At 40.7% G+C, this 13997-nt stretch overlaps 1 protein-coding gene across 3 annotated transcripts in view; it reads left to right on the forward strand.

Annotated features, from left to right (window-relative positions):
• Positions 1–13997, forward strand: part of LOC135196894 (MTOR-associated protein MEAK7-like) — a 49899-nt gene that overhangs the window by 12474 nt on the left and 23428 nt on the right. For all 3 annotated transcript variants that reach the window (XM_064223682.1, XM_064223684.1, XM_064223683.1), the window contains exons 3-6: positions 5335–5544; positions 9426–9566; positions 11613–11786; positions 12839–12973. In XM_064223682.1, coding sequence (XP_064079752.1) covers positions 5335–5544; positions 9426–9566; positions 11613–11786; positions 12839–12973 — 660 coding nt within the window. The remainder of the gene's footprint in view (positions 1–5334; positions 5545–9425; positions 9567–11612; positions 11787–12838; positions 12974–13997) is intronic.

Genomic DNA, 13997 nt, shown 5'->3' on the forward strand with positions numbered 1-13997 from the left:
TCTTATAGAAGGACGTTACGACACATCCTCCCCCCCCCCCCACACCCCCTCCCCCTCCCGGACGTTTTTGAAGACGCTTTGTGCAAGGACGCTCGGCAGGACGTTCGGCAAGATGCTTGTCGGGACGCTCGCGCTAGGCAGGACGTTCGTCAGGACGCTCGGCAGGACGTTCGTCAGGACGCTTGGCAGGACGCTAGGCAGGACGTTCGTCAGGACGCTCGGCAGGACGTTCGTCAGGACGCTTGGCAGGACGCTAGGCAGGACGTTCGTCAGGACGCTCGCCAGGACGCTACACAGGACGATCGGCAGGCCGCTCTCCAGGACGCTAGACAGGACGCTTGGCAGGAAGTTCGCCAGGACGTCCAGGCCTCCTTTCAAGACGCTTTCGGGGATTCTGAACAAGAATTCTTACCCCCAGACACTTTGTTACGCGCTCAGGCACGTATGCCAGCGAAGAGAGGTAAAGACGCTTCTCGGGTAGGTGGAACTGCCGCGGAAGACGCTCGTCCGCCTCAGGACGCTCTTCCATCAGCGAGCAGTAAGCGTCAGAAAGAAGACAGCAGTGATAAGGCTGCAGCTTGCAAGGAGAGGGGTCCTTTGATCTTGCTAAGAACCGCCAATAGGACGCCTTCGCCTGACAGACGTTCTCCTCTTCCTTTGAGAGAAGAAGGAGAACTGGGTAGTTCGGCTGAATCGGGTGTGAAGATTGAACCCTGCTACAGCCCCTTCTACCTCGGATTACAAAGTCCTAGTCAGACTCTTGCGTTCTTCTTTTGAGGACAAATTTCAGCCCGCAGCTCCCAAGTCTCCTCCTTCACAGTTTTCTTCATCGAAAACGGGGAAAATCCCGGAGTTCGTAGAGATGAAGACTTCTCTATCGACGAAACGTGCTTTCAAGAAGCTCCAGGACTGGATGATAAGAAGGAGAGACCAAGGCAAGACGACCTTCGCCTTGCCTCCTACTAGACTTAGTGGTAAAGGAGGCATTTGGTATAAGACCAAGGACGAAGTGGGAGTTCGTATCCCTTCGTCGGCTCAAGGAGATTTCTCCAGCCTTGTAGACTTACAGAGGAGGTCACTTTTACCCTCTGCCAAGGTAACTTGGACCGCGTCGGAGACAGACCATCATCTGAAAGGTCTGCTTAGGACGCTGGAAGTCTTCAACTTCCTTGATTGGTGTTTGGGAGTTCTGGATTTACAAGCGAGAAGCCCAGAATCTCTTAGTCTGGGGGAGCTGTCCAGCGTGTTAGCATGTATGGACAAAGCCGTCAGGGATGGTTCGGAAGAGCTAGTATCTCACTTTGGGACAGCTTTGTTAAAAAAGAGAGCTTTGCTGTGCAACTTCACAGCTCGGTCAGTGACGCCAGCTCAGAAAGCGGACTTGTTGTTTTCGCCTCTTTCGAACCATCTCTTCCCCCAGACTTTGGTAAAGGACCTGACGAACAGCCTACAAGAGAAGGCTACTCAGGATCTTTTGGCCCAGTCTACAAGACGGTCGGCCGGACCTTCAACATCTTCGGCTGCAGTTCGTCCACCGAAGAAAGTAAAGCCCTTTCGTGGGGCTCCCCCCTCGAGAGCAGCTCCTCGAGGGAGAGGGTTTTCACGAGGAAGAGCTTCTTTTAAACCAAAGCCTTCCAAGTGAAAAGCATGTCCTTCAGACACCAGTCGGAGCCAGACTGAAGTATTTTGCGGGAGCGTGGAGAGAGAGAGACACGGACTCTTGGTCCCTCAAGATCGTGGAGCAGGGGTACAAGATCCCCTTTTTAGATCTTCCTCCTCTTTCTACGACTCCCAGAGACCTTTCTCCATCCTACCAAGGAGAAAAGAAGAAAGTCTTGTTCGATCTCCTTCAACAAGTATGATCGACAAAAGAGCGGTGGAACAAGTCGCGGACCTGCGGTCGCCAGGTTTCTACAACAGAATCTTCCTAGTACCAAAGCAGTCGTCAGGTTGGCGTCCAGTTCTAGATGTAAGCAGGCTCAATCTTTTCGTGGAAAAGATAAAATTCATGATGGAGAGCCTCCATCATTCTGTTCTGGGAGCCTTGAGACCGGGCGACTGGATGGTATCCTTGGACTTGCAGGACGCGTACTTCCACATCCCGATCCACCCTCTTTCAAGAAAATATCTAAGATTTGTCTTGAACAACAAAGTTTGGCAGTTCAGAGCGATGTGCTTCGGACTGACCACGGCTCCGATGGTGTTCACAGTAGTGATGAAGAACGTAGCGAGATGGCTACACTCTTCGGGAATAAGAGTTTCCCTATACCTCGACGACTGGCTGATCAGGGCGTCGTCGAGAGAGAAGTGTCTGAAGGACTTGCAGTTCACTTTAGCCTTAGCGAAGTCCCTGGGACTTCTGGTCAACCTCGAAAAGTCGCATCTGACCCCAACACAGTCCATCGTGTATCTGGGGATTCAGATGGATTCAGTGGCTTTTCGAGCGTTTCCGTCCCAGGAACGTCAGCAGCTAGGCTTAGGAAAGATCTCAGCCTTTCTAAGGAAGGAGACTTGCTCGGCGAGGGAATGGATGAGTCTGCTGGGGACCATTTCCTCGCTGGAAAGGTTTGTTTCCTTGGGAAGACTGCACATCAGGCCTCTCCAATTCTTCTTGGCAGACGAGTGGAAGGCAAAAGACGATCTCGATGCAGTATTGAGGATATCGATTTCGATCAAGAACCACCTAAGATGGTGGTTGGACCCTCAGAAGCTGCGAGAGGGTGTGTCCCTAAGTCTTTTGAGCCCCGACCTAGTGTTGTTTTCAGACGCTTCCATCACAGGATAGAGCAACCACTATGGGGGGAAGGAAGTGTCAGGCTCCTGGAGAGGGGAACAGGTAGCCTGGCATATAAATGTAAAAGAACTGGCAGCAGTATTTCTGTCCCTGCAGTTCTTCGAGAAGAGTTTGGAGAACAAGATTGTTCAGATAAACTCGGACAATACCACAGCACTCGCTTATTTAAAAAACCAGGGAGGTACACACTCCAGGGCGTTGTACTCCCTAGCGAGAGAGATTCTGCTGTGGGCAAAAAGGAAAGAGGTAACGATCCTGACGAGATTCATTGCAGGTGTGCAAAACGTCAGGGCAGACCTTCTCAGTCGTCGGGACCAAGTCCTTCCGACGGAATGGACCTTGCACGAGGACGTTTGTCGAGACCTATGGACGCTGTGGGGACGTCCACTGGTCGACTTATTCGCAACGTCAAGGAACAAGAGACTTCCTCTTTACTGCTCCCCGGTCCTGGATCCAGAGGCAATCGCGGTGGACGCGTTGCTGTGGAATTGGACGGGCCTGGACCTTTATGCCTTCCCACCATTCAAGATTCTGGGGAAGAAGTCATGAGGAAGTTTGCGGCCTCGGAAGGGACAAGGCTAACCCTGATCGCTCCGATGTGGCCAGCAAGAGAATGGTTCACAGAGGTCATGTCTTTCCTTGTAGACTTTCCAAGGACATTGCCCTGGAGGAAAGATCTACTCAAACAGCCGCACTTCGAAAGGTTTCACAAAAACCTCTCCGCTCTGAGTCTGACTGCGTTCAGACTATCGAAAAGTTGGCCAGAGCGAGAGGTTTTTCGAAGGCAGCTGCGAGAGCAATCGCACATGCGAGACGTGCTTCCACAAGAGCTGTTTACCAGTCGAAGTGGGCTTCCTTCAGGGCATGGTGTAAAAAGGAAGGAGTTTCCTCTTCCTCGACCTCTGTGAACCAGATAGCTGATTTTCTGCTATTTCTCAGAAATGTGCAGAAATTAGCGGTCCCTACCATCAAGGGATATAAAAGCATGTTGTCAGCGGTTTTTAGGCACAGAGGCCTAGACCTGTCTGACAACAAGGATATTCATGACCTTTTGAAGTCTTTCGAGACCTCGAAGGTTCCGCAAATGAGACCACCTTCATGGAATCTGGATGTAGTCCTGAAATCCTTATGTCAAACACTTTCGAACCGCTTCAGACAGCGTCTCTTCGGAATCTGACAAGGAAGGCTCTTTTCCTAACTTCTCTTGCGACGGCTAAGAGAGTTAGTGAAATTCAAGCGTTTAGCAAGTTAATGGGCTTCAAAGGGGACAATGCTGTCTGCTCATTGAACCCATCTTTCTTGGCGAAGAATGAAAATCCTTCGAACCCTTGGCCGAAGACTTTTGAAATCAAAGGTATGTCAAGTCTGGTGGGCCAAGAACCAGAGAGAGTCCTTTGCCCGGTAAGGGCTCTCAAGTTCTACGTGCATAGAACTAAAGAGGTTAGAGGTCCCTCAGGTACCTCTGGTGCTCTGTGAAGAGGCCAGAGTTACCTTTATCAAAGAATGCAGTGGCTTTCTTTCTAAGGGACACCATTCGGGAGGCTCATTCATCTTTCCAGAAGACTGATTTGAGCCTCTTCCGAGTAAAAGCGCACGAAGTACGAGCCGTCGCTACCTCTCTTGCCTTCCAAAAGAACATGTCAATCAAGGACATCCTCGATTGTACCTTTTGGAGGAGCAACTCCGTCTTCGCCTCACATTACCTAAGGGATGTGAGAACGATCTATGACGATTGCAATGCACTGGGGCCATACGTTTCTGCGGACACAGTATTGGGGTCCGGAAGTAGCTCTTTCCCTATTCCTTAGTTAGGTTAAGTTAGTTGTTGTGTTTTTAGGTTGTGGTTGAGTCTTATGTGAAGATCTCCCATCCGTTAGCTAGTTTTAAAGGGGGTTTGTGTAATAGTTGGTCAGGTGGTGGTCAGTTGCTTCGTTGCCCTCATTTGTATGGCCTCGATGATCTTGTCACGCTGAGGTCTCGCACCCGTTGACAGATCATCCAGAGCGCACCAGCACTACAGGTCTCCACCTGGCTGGCAACTCTGTAATTAAGCAAAAGCAGCCTTACGTGACAGTAATCACATAGTCTACTTTGCAAACAGGTAAGGAACCAAGATGTATATCATCTACTTAATGTTAGTTTCCCAAAAATCCTATTCTGTCTTTTCCCACCATCCGAAGGTGTGATTCAGCTATATATATATCTGTCAGGTAAGTGGCATGAACAAAATGTTATTGTTATTATACAATTAAGTTTGTTCATACTTACCTGGCAGATATATATAATTAAAGTGCCCGCCCTCCTCCCCTCAGGAGACAGAGGCATTAATAAAAAATATGAATAGAAAATGGGAATGGTTCCTGATATCCGCCTCCCAGCGGCGGGAATGGGTACTACCACCTGGCCGCCCACTGCGTGTGCCGCGAGTTTTTGAAATTTCTGTCGGACGTCAGAAAATACAGCTATGTATATATCTGCCAGGTAAGTATGTATGAAACTTTATTGTATCATAACAATATCATTTTATTATATCATTACAGGCTTACTTTACTCGTGAGGTCAGCGCTGAATATGCAGCTGCATTTATTCAGGCTTTGACAAATGGGAAGAAGGTTCAAAGCTTCCCAGTGTCAGGACTTGCAGAAAAACTAGGGTCTTTGATAAAAGGTTCAACAGAAGAACATATAAATTTGACATTAACTTTGGCACATGGAGGAAAGCTTGGTGTTAATAGTAACCAACTCCTAAAGGTATGTGGAAATCTTTTATATGAGTGTGAAGACAGTCAAATGATTTTTGGTACAGTTGTATGATGTATTGCTTAAATGTTATGCAGTAAATATTAATTGTAGAAACACTAATAATAAAAATTAAGAATTCCTTTAACTAACAAATCTGTATTTTACACACACTTGTATCAACCATTGATGAACGAATACCTTATTTTTACTCTCAGAAGTTACTACGTACTTAACTACAAAGTAAAATCGGCTACCCCAAAATGGGAAAGCCTCTGTGTAACTATATCAGCACTTGTGTTTATATGAATTACACTCCTTTTACTTTACCTTTGTTCCTACACAATATACAAACCCTCGGTCCTTTACATACACACATACAATTTTTTCTTGTGACTTACGAAATTTTATCATTGTTCTGTAGTACTGTATTTATATATACTTTTCTGAAGTTAATTTCTCAGAATTGGAATATTAATGTTTTAGTATGTTATCTGTTACATTTTTAAAAGGCATTGCAAAAATTAAAATGAAGAGTACGTAAAGTGCTTTTTTAATATTATTTTTGCTTTCTGGGATGAGCTTTTGCATAAGGAAGGATAGTAGGATTCAATATCACCATGTCTTACCATAGTAGTACAGTAATAGCCCAAACTTACGTGAGGTTAGGTTCCAGACCCCCTTGTGTAAGGGGAAGTTTCATGTAAGTTTGGCATGGTCTCTAAAAATGCTAATACAGGCAGTCCCCGGGTTACGACGGGGGTTCCGTTCTTGAGACGCATTGTAACCCGAAAATCGTCGTAAGCCGGAACATCGTCAAAAATCCTTAGAAAACCATACTTTTAATGCTTTGGGTGCATTCAAAACTATGTAAACTGCATTCTTATTGCATTTTTATTCAAAAAAAACCTTCAAATATTCATTATTTTGCATTTTTGGTGTCATATTTCTTCTGCCAGATCAGAGTTGTAGGCGTTGTAACCCTGGAAATAATTTTTGATGAATATAATTGAAAAGCTCCTTAACCTCGGAACGTCGTAAGCCGAACGCGTCGTAACTCGGGGACTGCCTGTAAGTGCTTACTTCTACAGTTTGAACGCTAAATATGACCCTAATCATGCTCCCAAAATATCAAGCCAACTATTAAATAATATTAAAGTTACTGTAATGCCCTTTAAATGTTAGCTTAATACATTACCCATGAAAAAAGAAATAAATGATTGGTAAAAATATAAGTGTGTGTGAAGATTACATACAACATAGTTCTCTCTTCTTTGCCCCTTCCGACCAACCATTTTATTTTTAGAAATCTTCTTAACTACTTTGCTACCCTGACTACAAGAGAGAGAGAGAGAAAAGAGTAGTATTTATATAAGTATGAAGCTAACTTTTAAATGTTAAAGTAACTGTAAAGGACAGTGTGAAGATTACATCTGCAGAGAGAGAGAGAGGAAGAGAAATAATTATTTCTATTATTTAATATTTAATTTACACAGAAAAGCATGAAAACATATAAATACATAAAAGACTTGAACAAACACCTTTGCAGGGTTTCTCCAGGTTTCGAAAATGTTACGTTTGAGTTCGCATGCCTGTGAAATACTCGTATATGACAATTAGTTAGGTTCCAATGAAAAGATCGCACTAGTATTGTGAATTCGCGCAACTCGAATCGCATACAATTGAGGTATTATTGTATAAAGGACTGGCAAACAGCAGGTCATGCAAAATGTTCATGGCTTCTAATGACAAAGGCCTTAAGTAAATAGTACTTGTTGCTGAGGTAAGGATTTCTTATTGAAGAATACATGTCCTGGATGCATCCATGGGTTAGTGCATTGATGACTAGATCTAGTGCAGGTCAAGGTGGCTTTAGGTAGAAGGAAGAATCTAAAACAACATATTTTGGGATTGTTTGCGGGCAAACAATTCCACTTCATGAAATACCAAGCCATACAGGCATGGCTTGGTTTTTTTGGTGGTCAGGTTAAACCCATGTTTTTTAGGATGCAGATGTTGCAAGAGATGAAAAAGCTGTCTACTAAGCTGCGACTGGTTGGTCAGCAGTGATATCAGGAACTTCCTGGACAATGAAAACAGAAGTTCTTTATGATGTTACAGGTATAATTCTTTTATTGGTTTTAACACCAGTGGTATATTGTTGCCTAGTATAAACTAGGTCGTTAGTCAGCATCAAAACGAGAAAGCCCAGACCTGAAGAAGTCAAATATGGAGTGGGGCATTAGTTAGCCAATGGCACAAGGAAGCATTCAACAGGTTCTGGTTGTGGTGGAATTATACAACCAGGAACAAGCCAGCACTATTCCAGTATATAGCACTTGGTCTTCAGAGACATAGGTTATGAATGGAAAAGTTGAGGCTGAGAAATTACCATGTCAGACAAACACATACAGAGCAGATAGATTACAGTCAGGATGGGCATAGTCATCCAGGTTGATCAACTGTGGATTCATTGTTTGTTCTTAGCTGACATGGGCAGTAGTACATCAAATCTTCATTTTCATGGGAAAGAGAGTGGGATCATCCCAAACAGACCTTTATTTAGTTTGCTTTATGATGTAATTTAGAAATAAAAAAAGACATTTTATTGTGTACATATATTCAGATTGATAACGTAAAGTAACTTACGCCATGTATCTGTACTTGGTAATTATTCATTATTTTTTCATTTTGTTTATGAAAATGAATTAAACACCAGAATTGATGTATAGGCCATGAAATTCAGTCTGTTTACAGGTCTCTATCTTCCAGATGGAATATGGATATTGATTGTCTATACTACTCGGTTTTTTTCCATCTGTCCAGCCGCCTGTGGTGTTTGTGCATGGTAACACTGCGTCCGGGGCTTTAGATAGTCACATTCAGCTTACATTCAACAATAATAACAATATCCTATTTCAAATATTAACGGTGTAATTCGCATACAGTAAATTATTAAAATGCTTTTCAGTTGCAAATGTACACCTAAATATCCTTTTATTTATCTAAAATTTACACATAGCGTAACTATTTAAAGCCCTGGAAGCAGTGTTACCATGTGAAAACACCACAGGCGGATGGACAGATAAAAAAAAACAGAGTATAGTAATTTCACTTCCTTGAAGAGCTGTGTACTTGCTTGTATATTGTATCTGTGAGATTTAATCCCCAGGTCACCATTATGTATGCTGATCCCAGCCTTGAAGTATGCGAAGAGGATAGGGGTCACTCCTATCACATTTATTTTTCGTATTTCCTAACCATATTCCCTTCTTTTAAGAGATTGGTACTCTGGAGACTAAAGCCTTTGCTTTGTTTGTGGAATGAAACGTTTATTGATTTATAATTAGACCAATGTGAACAACACAATTACAACCCCTCCTATGCAAGGTTACATTGCAGTCCATTCATGACCCACACCATATAAAATAGTACTGATTTGTAGCCACACTCAGAAGACCGCCTATCTTAGTTTACTCTTTCCCACCTAAATTGGTACCCAGGCAATAGCAAATTAATGGAGTTGTTTGAAAACATTACATTTTTTAAAAACAAGGATCACTTTTTTAATTCAACCCCATCAATTTACCGATAAGTGTCCTATTGAACTGTCATTACTTGTGCATAGTAAGTCTAGACAACAGTGAATTACTTACTACCACTAGAAGCATTGATGTGGGGATTCACAACCACCTTTCTCATTGAGTGCATTTGCATGAGTTGCTGATCAAAGGTTTTGGCAAGAGCAAACTGGTGGTTTTGTATTAGAATGAAAAATTTAGACATTTTCAAAACTGTTTTTAATTTTGAACAGTCATAGAACATTAAACATGAACTGTAATTTAAGGGTGTATGGTAGAATTTATTCATTTGCACTGAATTTCTTTTTGCAGTACATGGAGATGATAATTGAATTTTATGAGAAAGGTATACCCGAGAAAGGACGCTGGAAGAACAGTCCTGATACTGTTAGGACGCAGATTGCTTTCGCTGTGTTACTTGATTTATTCTTCCCCAATGAAGGCATTAAAAAGGTAATAACATTACATTTGTCTCTCATCTTGTACAGAAATTTAGTTCCAACTCTTAGTGTTTTTGTAATGTTTGACACTAAACTGACGTAAAATTCATCCATAATTAAAGACAGATCTTAAAAAATAAAAATAAATTTTTTCTAAAATTTCGGCAGTACTTCTGGAAATCATGAGGAACAACACAGTAAAGAATGAAATATTATGATGATAGAGAGAGAGAGAGCGAGCGCAAGCATAGACCTATCGATAGAGATACTTAATTCATTATATATTTACTTTGAGAGATTGAGTGATAATATTTTTTCAAATGTGTTTCAAAAGTGGAGAGAGAGAGAGAGAGAGAGAGAGAGAGAGAGAGAGAGAGAGAGAGAGAGAGAGAAGTGGTGATGGGGAAAGAAACTTGGAGAGAGAGAGAGAGAGAGAATGCAAGCATAGGCCTATCTATGGAGATACTTTATTCATTTTTTTTAGTTTTATAGATTGAGTGATAATATTTTTTCAAATGTGTTTTAAAAGTGGAGAGAGAGAGAGAGAGAGAGAGAGAGAGAGAGAGAGCAAAATCTGCTTATGAAAGCATAGACCTATTTATAACTACTTAATTTTTTATTTTCTTTGGGAGATTGGGTGGTGATATATATTTTTAAAGTATGTCATAGAAGTGGAGAGAGAGAGAGAGAATTATAGTATTGGTAACGGACTTGTGATGGGGAAAGGCAGAAGAAAGAGCGGTAAGTCGGTGCACAGATACCTGAAACGTGGTGATATGGGTGCCAAGATCGTGCTACACTATGCTAGATAAAATTTGAAGGACCATAGTATTCAAGTTAATTTTCTAAGAAATCATACCCTAATCTTGATTTCATTCGACAGTTGCCGTAACATTCAAAGATTGTAAAAAGACATGGAAAATTTCAAACACAGGCTGCGGTCATTCTTGCTCTCTTGATATAGTCTGTACTTTTGAAAATCGGTTTTCATCCACAAATCATTCACAAAAAAATCTGTTAAGTAAAAATATTTATTACCACAAATAACTCAATATGTATTACGCAGATAATTAAAGTTTTATATAGTGCAAAAATGATGATGTGTTGGGAGATCTTTCAGCATCATGGCAAAGTAATGCAGTCATGTAGGCTAACTACGAACTGCTTTGTAATGGGAGCATAGCCAGAAAATCTTTGAGCTGACATTCTACTTTAACTTTGATAAAGATTTATTTTTAAAGTAGCTTTGTAAACAGCCACTAGCATTCGATCCATGTCAACATCAAAGTAATCAAAGTGTGAAATCTGTTACGTAAGCCAGTATCCAGTGGCTTGCGTTTTCCCGCTTGAAGTTCTAGGGCTCCTCCTCATACATAGAAAACGCTCTTGTGGATGCAACTAGATTTGCTTAACTTACCTTAGCCATCGCAACATTGACTGCCATTGATGTCAGCTAACTTTAAACACTTTGGAATGCAAAAGTAAATTTGTAGAAACTCAAATAATTACATTCACCACTTACAATGATGCAATAATATTCCCGTTCATGAAGGAAAACTATTAAATATTGTCGTCTTGATACATAGTATTACAATCAGAAATTCACATTCTATCTACCAGATCTCTATGAACGAAGCCATCTGAGAAATTCCAATTACTTCAGACATATACCGTGTTTTTAAGTATCTGAACGGTTTTGTTTTGCAGTTTCAACTTTAGAATGTGAAAATACATTGTAAATTATATCATATGAGTAAATTTAGCGAGATTTTATTTTTTCAGTAAAAGCAAATGGGAAATTCGATGAATGAAAGCTAATGAAAACTGTATCTTCACTTTTCTTGTCGATAGTACTATAAATCATTTATATAGAATATTTATACTGCCATACTGAACCTTGGACTGTGGCTTTCTTCTCCACATAGAATTTCATTTGTCGTATATGTAATTTAGAATATTTTTGGATTTGAAAAGAAATTCAGTCAGAAGTAGTGAATGCATAATTTTATATCCTTTATTATTTTCTTTTGTATTCATATTGATAAAATTCATGTTTCAGGTTTGGGGAAAAGGTCCTCCAGAATCTCTCTTGATTTCTTATGATGCATTTGAGAGATGGTGGTTGGGTCACTGTATTTTTGGTAACCTTGAGATGGAGATGTTTAAGTATTTATTCAAGTTTAGCCCTCTTGGTGAGAGAAGATTACTACCACAAGCAACTCAACTTCCTAAGGTAATTATATATGCATGCACACACATGGTCCTTATAGACTGTAGTTGTTTCAGCACAAACCCTTGTTCAATAGCTTATCTTTTTTATGCTGAACTTCCACATTCCTCAGAGGAAATCCCCCCTCACCAGCCTTCTAGTGGCAGTTCAGCATTAATTGTGTGTTCACCACGTTTAGCACATATATATATTTGTAACATCTTTTTTTTTCTTAGTTTATATAGTCTTAATAGAGTATGTATTTTTAGTGGGTAAAACCTTCTTACTAATTGTTATTAAAAGTCTTGGTTCATTTCTGGAGAATCTTAGGAAATTTTGTGAGAAGGTTCAGAACCTTCTGCCTCCCTTTGGCAGGTAGGGTGTTATTAGTCATCAGAAAAACACTGCATAGGAATATCACTCCTAGCAGTGTATGGGATACAGCTCCAAAGGTAGCAGATGTATAAAGTATAAAGTGCAGAACAAAAAGCTAAGGGTTAGATCGCACACTTATCTGGCTCCACCAACAACACCAGATTCATGTGACTGTTGCCCACTCTCTCTCTCTCTCTCTCTCTCTCTCTCTCTCTCTCTCTCTCTCTCTCTCTCTCTCTCTCTCTCTCTCTCTCTCTCACCAGATAAACACAGGTCAAGCAAACTTGCTTAGCTAAAGATCTTGGAATCAAATACAAATTCAAGATATTTACAGCCAATAACATTTCTAGTATCAGTGACCCTAGTCATTGCAGTACAAAAGTTATACTATAAACAAATCATTACTCAAACTTTCATTGAATTAGAAATTGCAGTTATCTCCTTGAACCTTAAAGCATTTTGTCAGGCTCTGAAAAAAAAGAAATTCATGTAACATTTAAGAATATTGAGGTCTTTGGAATATATCAATGATTGATGTCTCCTCATTAGATTTGAAATGTATGTAGGATTTCAGGTTGGTGGGTCTTCTTATTAAACATGATTTGTTAACATGTTCTCATAGCATCTTATGCCAGTTTATTTATTTTTATATGAATTTTAGTTGTTTGGTAATGATTTCCTGATATACCAAAACATTGCAGGTGTTCCCCACAATGCTGTCGGCTGCTGAAGTCATGTTTCTTAACGGGGCTTTACCTATGAATCTGCAGTCCGAGTGGCGTTTCATATTTTCTACTGCAACACATGGGTGGAGCTTTAGTATATTTATGAAGCAGGTATGTATTACTGACATATTCAGAGCTGTAGATCTATTTTAGGTAAATTTTTGTAGTTTTGCAGATGGTCTGCCATATGAGATCCAAATATTTTAACTCAGTGATCTGAAGCAACAGTTCATACTGGTATTTTTTCAGTGCTGATTGTAAGAGTTACCAAGTAAATCTCAGTGTTACTGTTTGTTTGAAAGAAGTTGTTTGCTAGAAAACCAGCCATTATTGGATGGTTGGTATTTTCTGCAGAATATAATGCTAAGAGGAAAATACAGTAAAACTTCAAAGTTACTAAGTTGGGGAGGCAGCCTGAACTAATACCTTATAAATTAACTAATACCTTAGAATTATGAATAGAAGTAATATGGAGGTCAGATATGGGAAAATTTACTCAGCTTAAATAAAAAAGAAAGAAATTATAAAAAATTTTGTGTAATCTCCTAACTTCTGTATTTGTTCATATATTTTGTACATGGAACTTACCCAGCAGATATATACTTAGCTATAGACTCCGTCGTCCCCGACAGAAATTCGAATTTCGCGGCACACGCTGCAGGTAGGTCAGGTGATCTACCGCCCCTGCCGCTGGGTGGCAGGAATAGGAACGATTACCGTTCTAGAACCAGATTTTCTCTGTCGCGGTAGTGTCAACATACGTTTTTGCTACCTCCTGACTTGATTTTCGTTTTTTCATCGCCATCGACCTTCTGGGCTGTCTTTTGCAGGGAAGTACTGGGTCTTTGGTTTGGCATACGCTTTTATTAACTTTTTAATGAATTTGGCTTCGAAATTTCGAAGAATATATTACGTGAAACTACCGAATTTTTCGGTAGACACTCATATATTTTGCAATAAGGGAATATTGATTTTTTTTTTTTTTTTTTTTTTTTTCACTAATACGTGTATAAGTGTTAGAACTTGATGAAGGAAATATAAGATCTAACTTCCTACTTTAGGAAGTCAGAAAGCATATAACTAGATACGCTTCCTTTAGAAGCTTTAAGAGCTCTCGTTCTAACGAGCAGTTAGA

This window comes from Macrobrachium nipponense, chromosome 18 (genome assembly GCF_015104395.2).
Source record: "Macrobrachium nipponense isolate FS-2020 chromosome 18, ASM1510439v2, whole genome shotgun sequence".
NCBI classification, from domain to species: Eukaryota; Metazoa; Arthropoda; class Malacostraca; order Decapoda; family Palaemonidae; genus Macrobrachium; species Macrobrachium nipponense.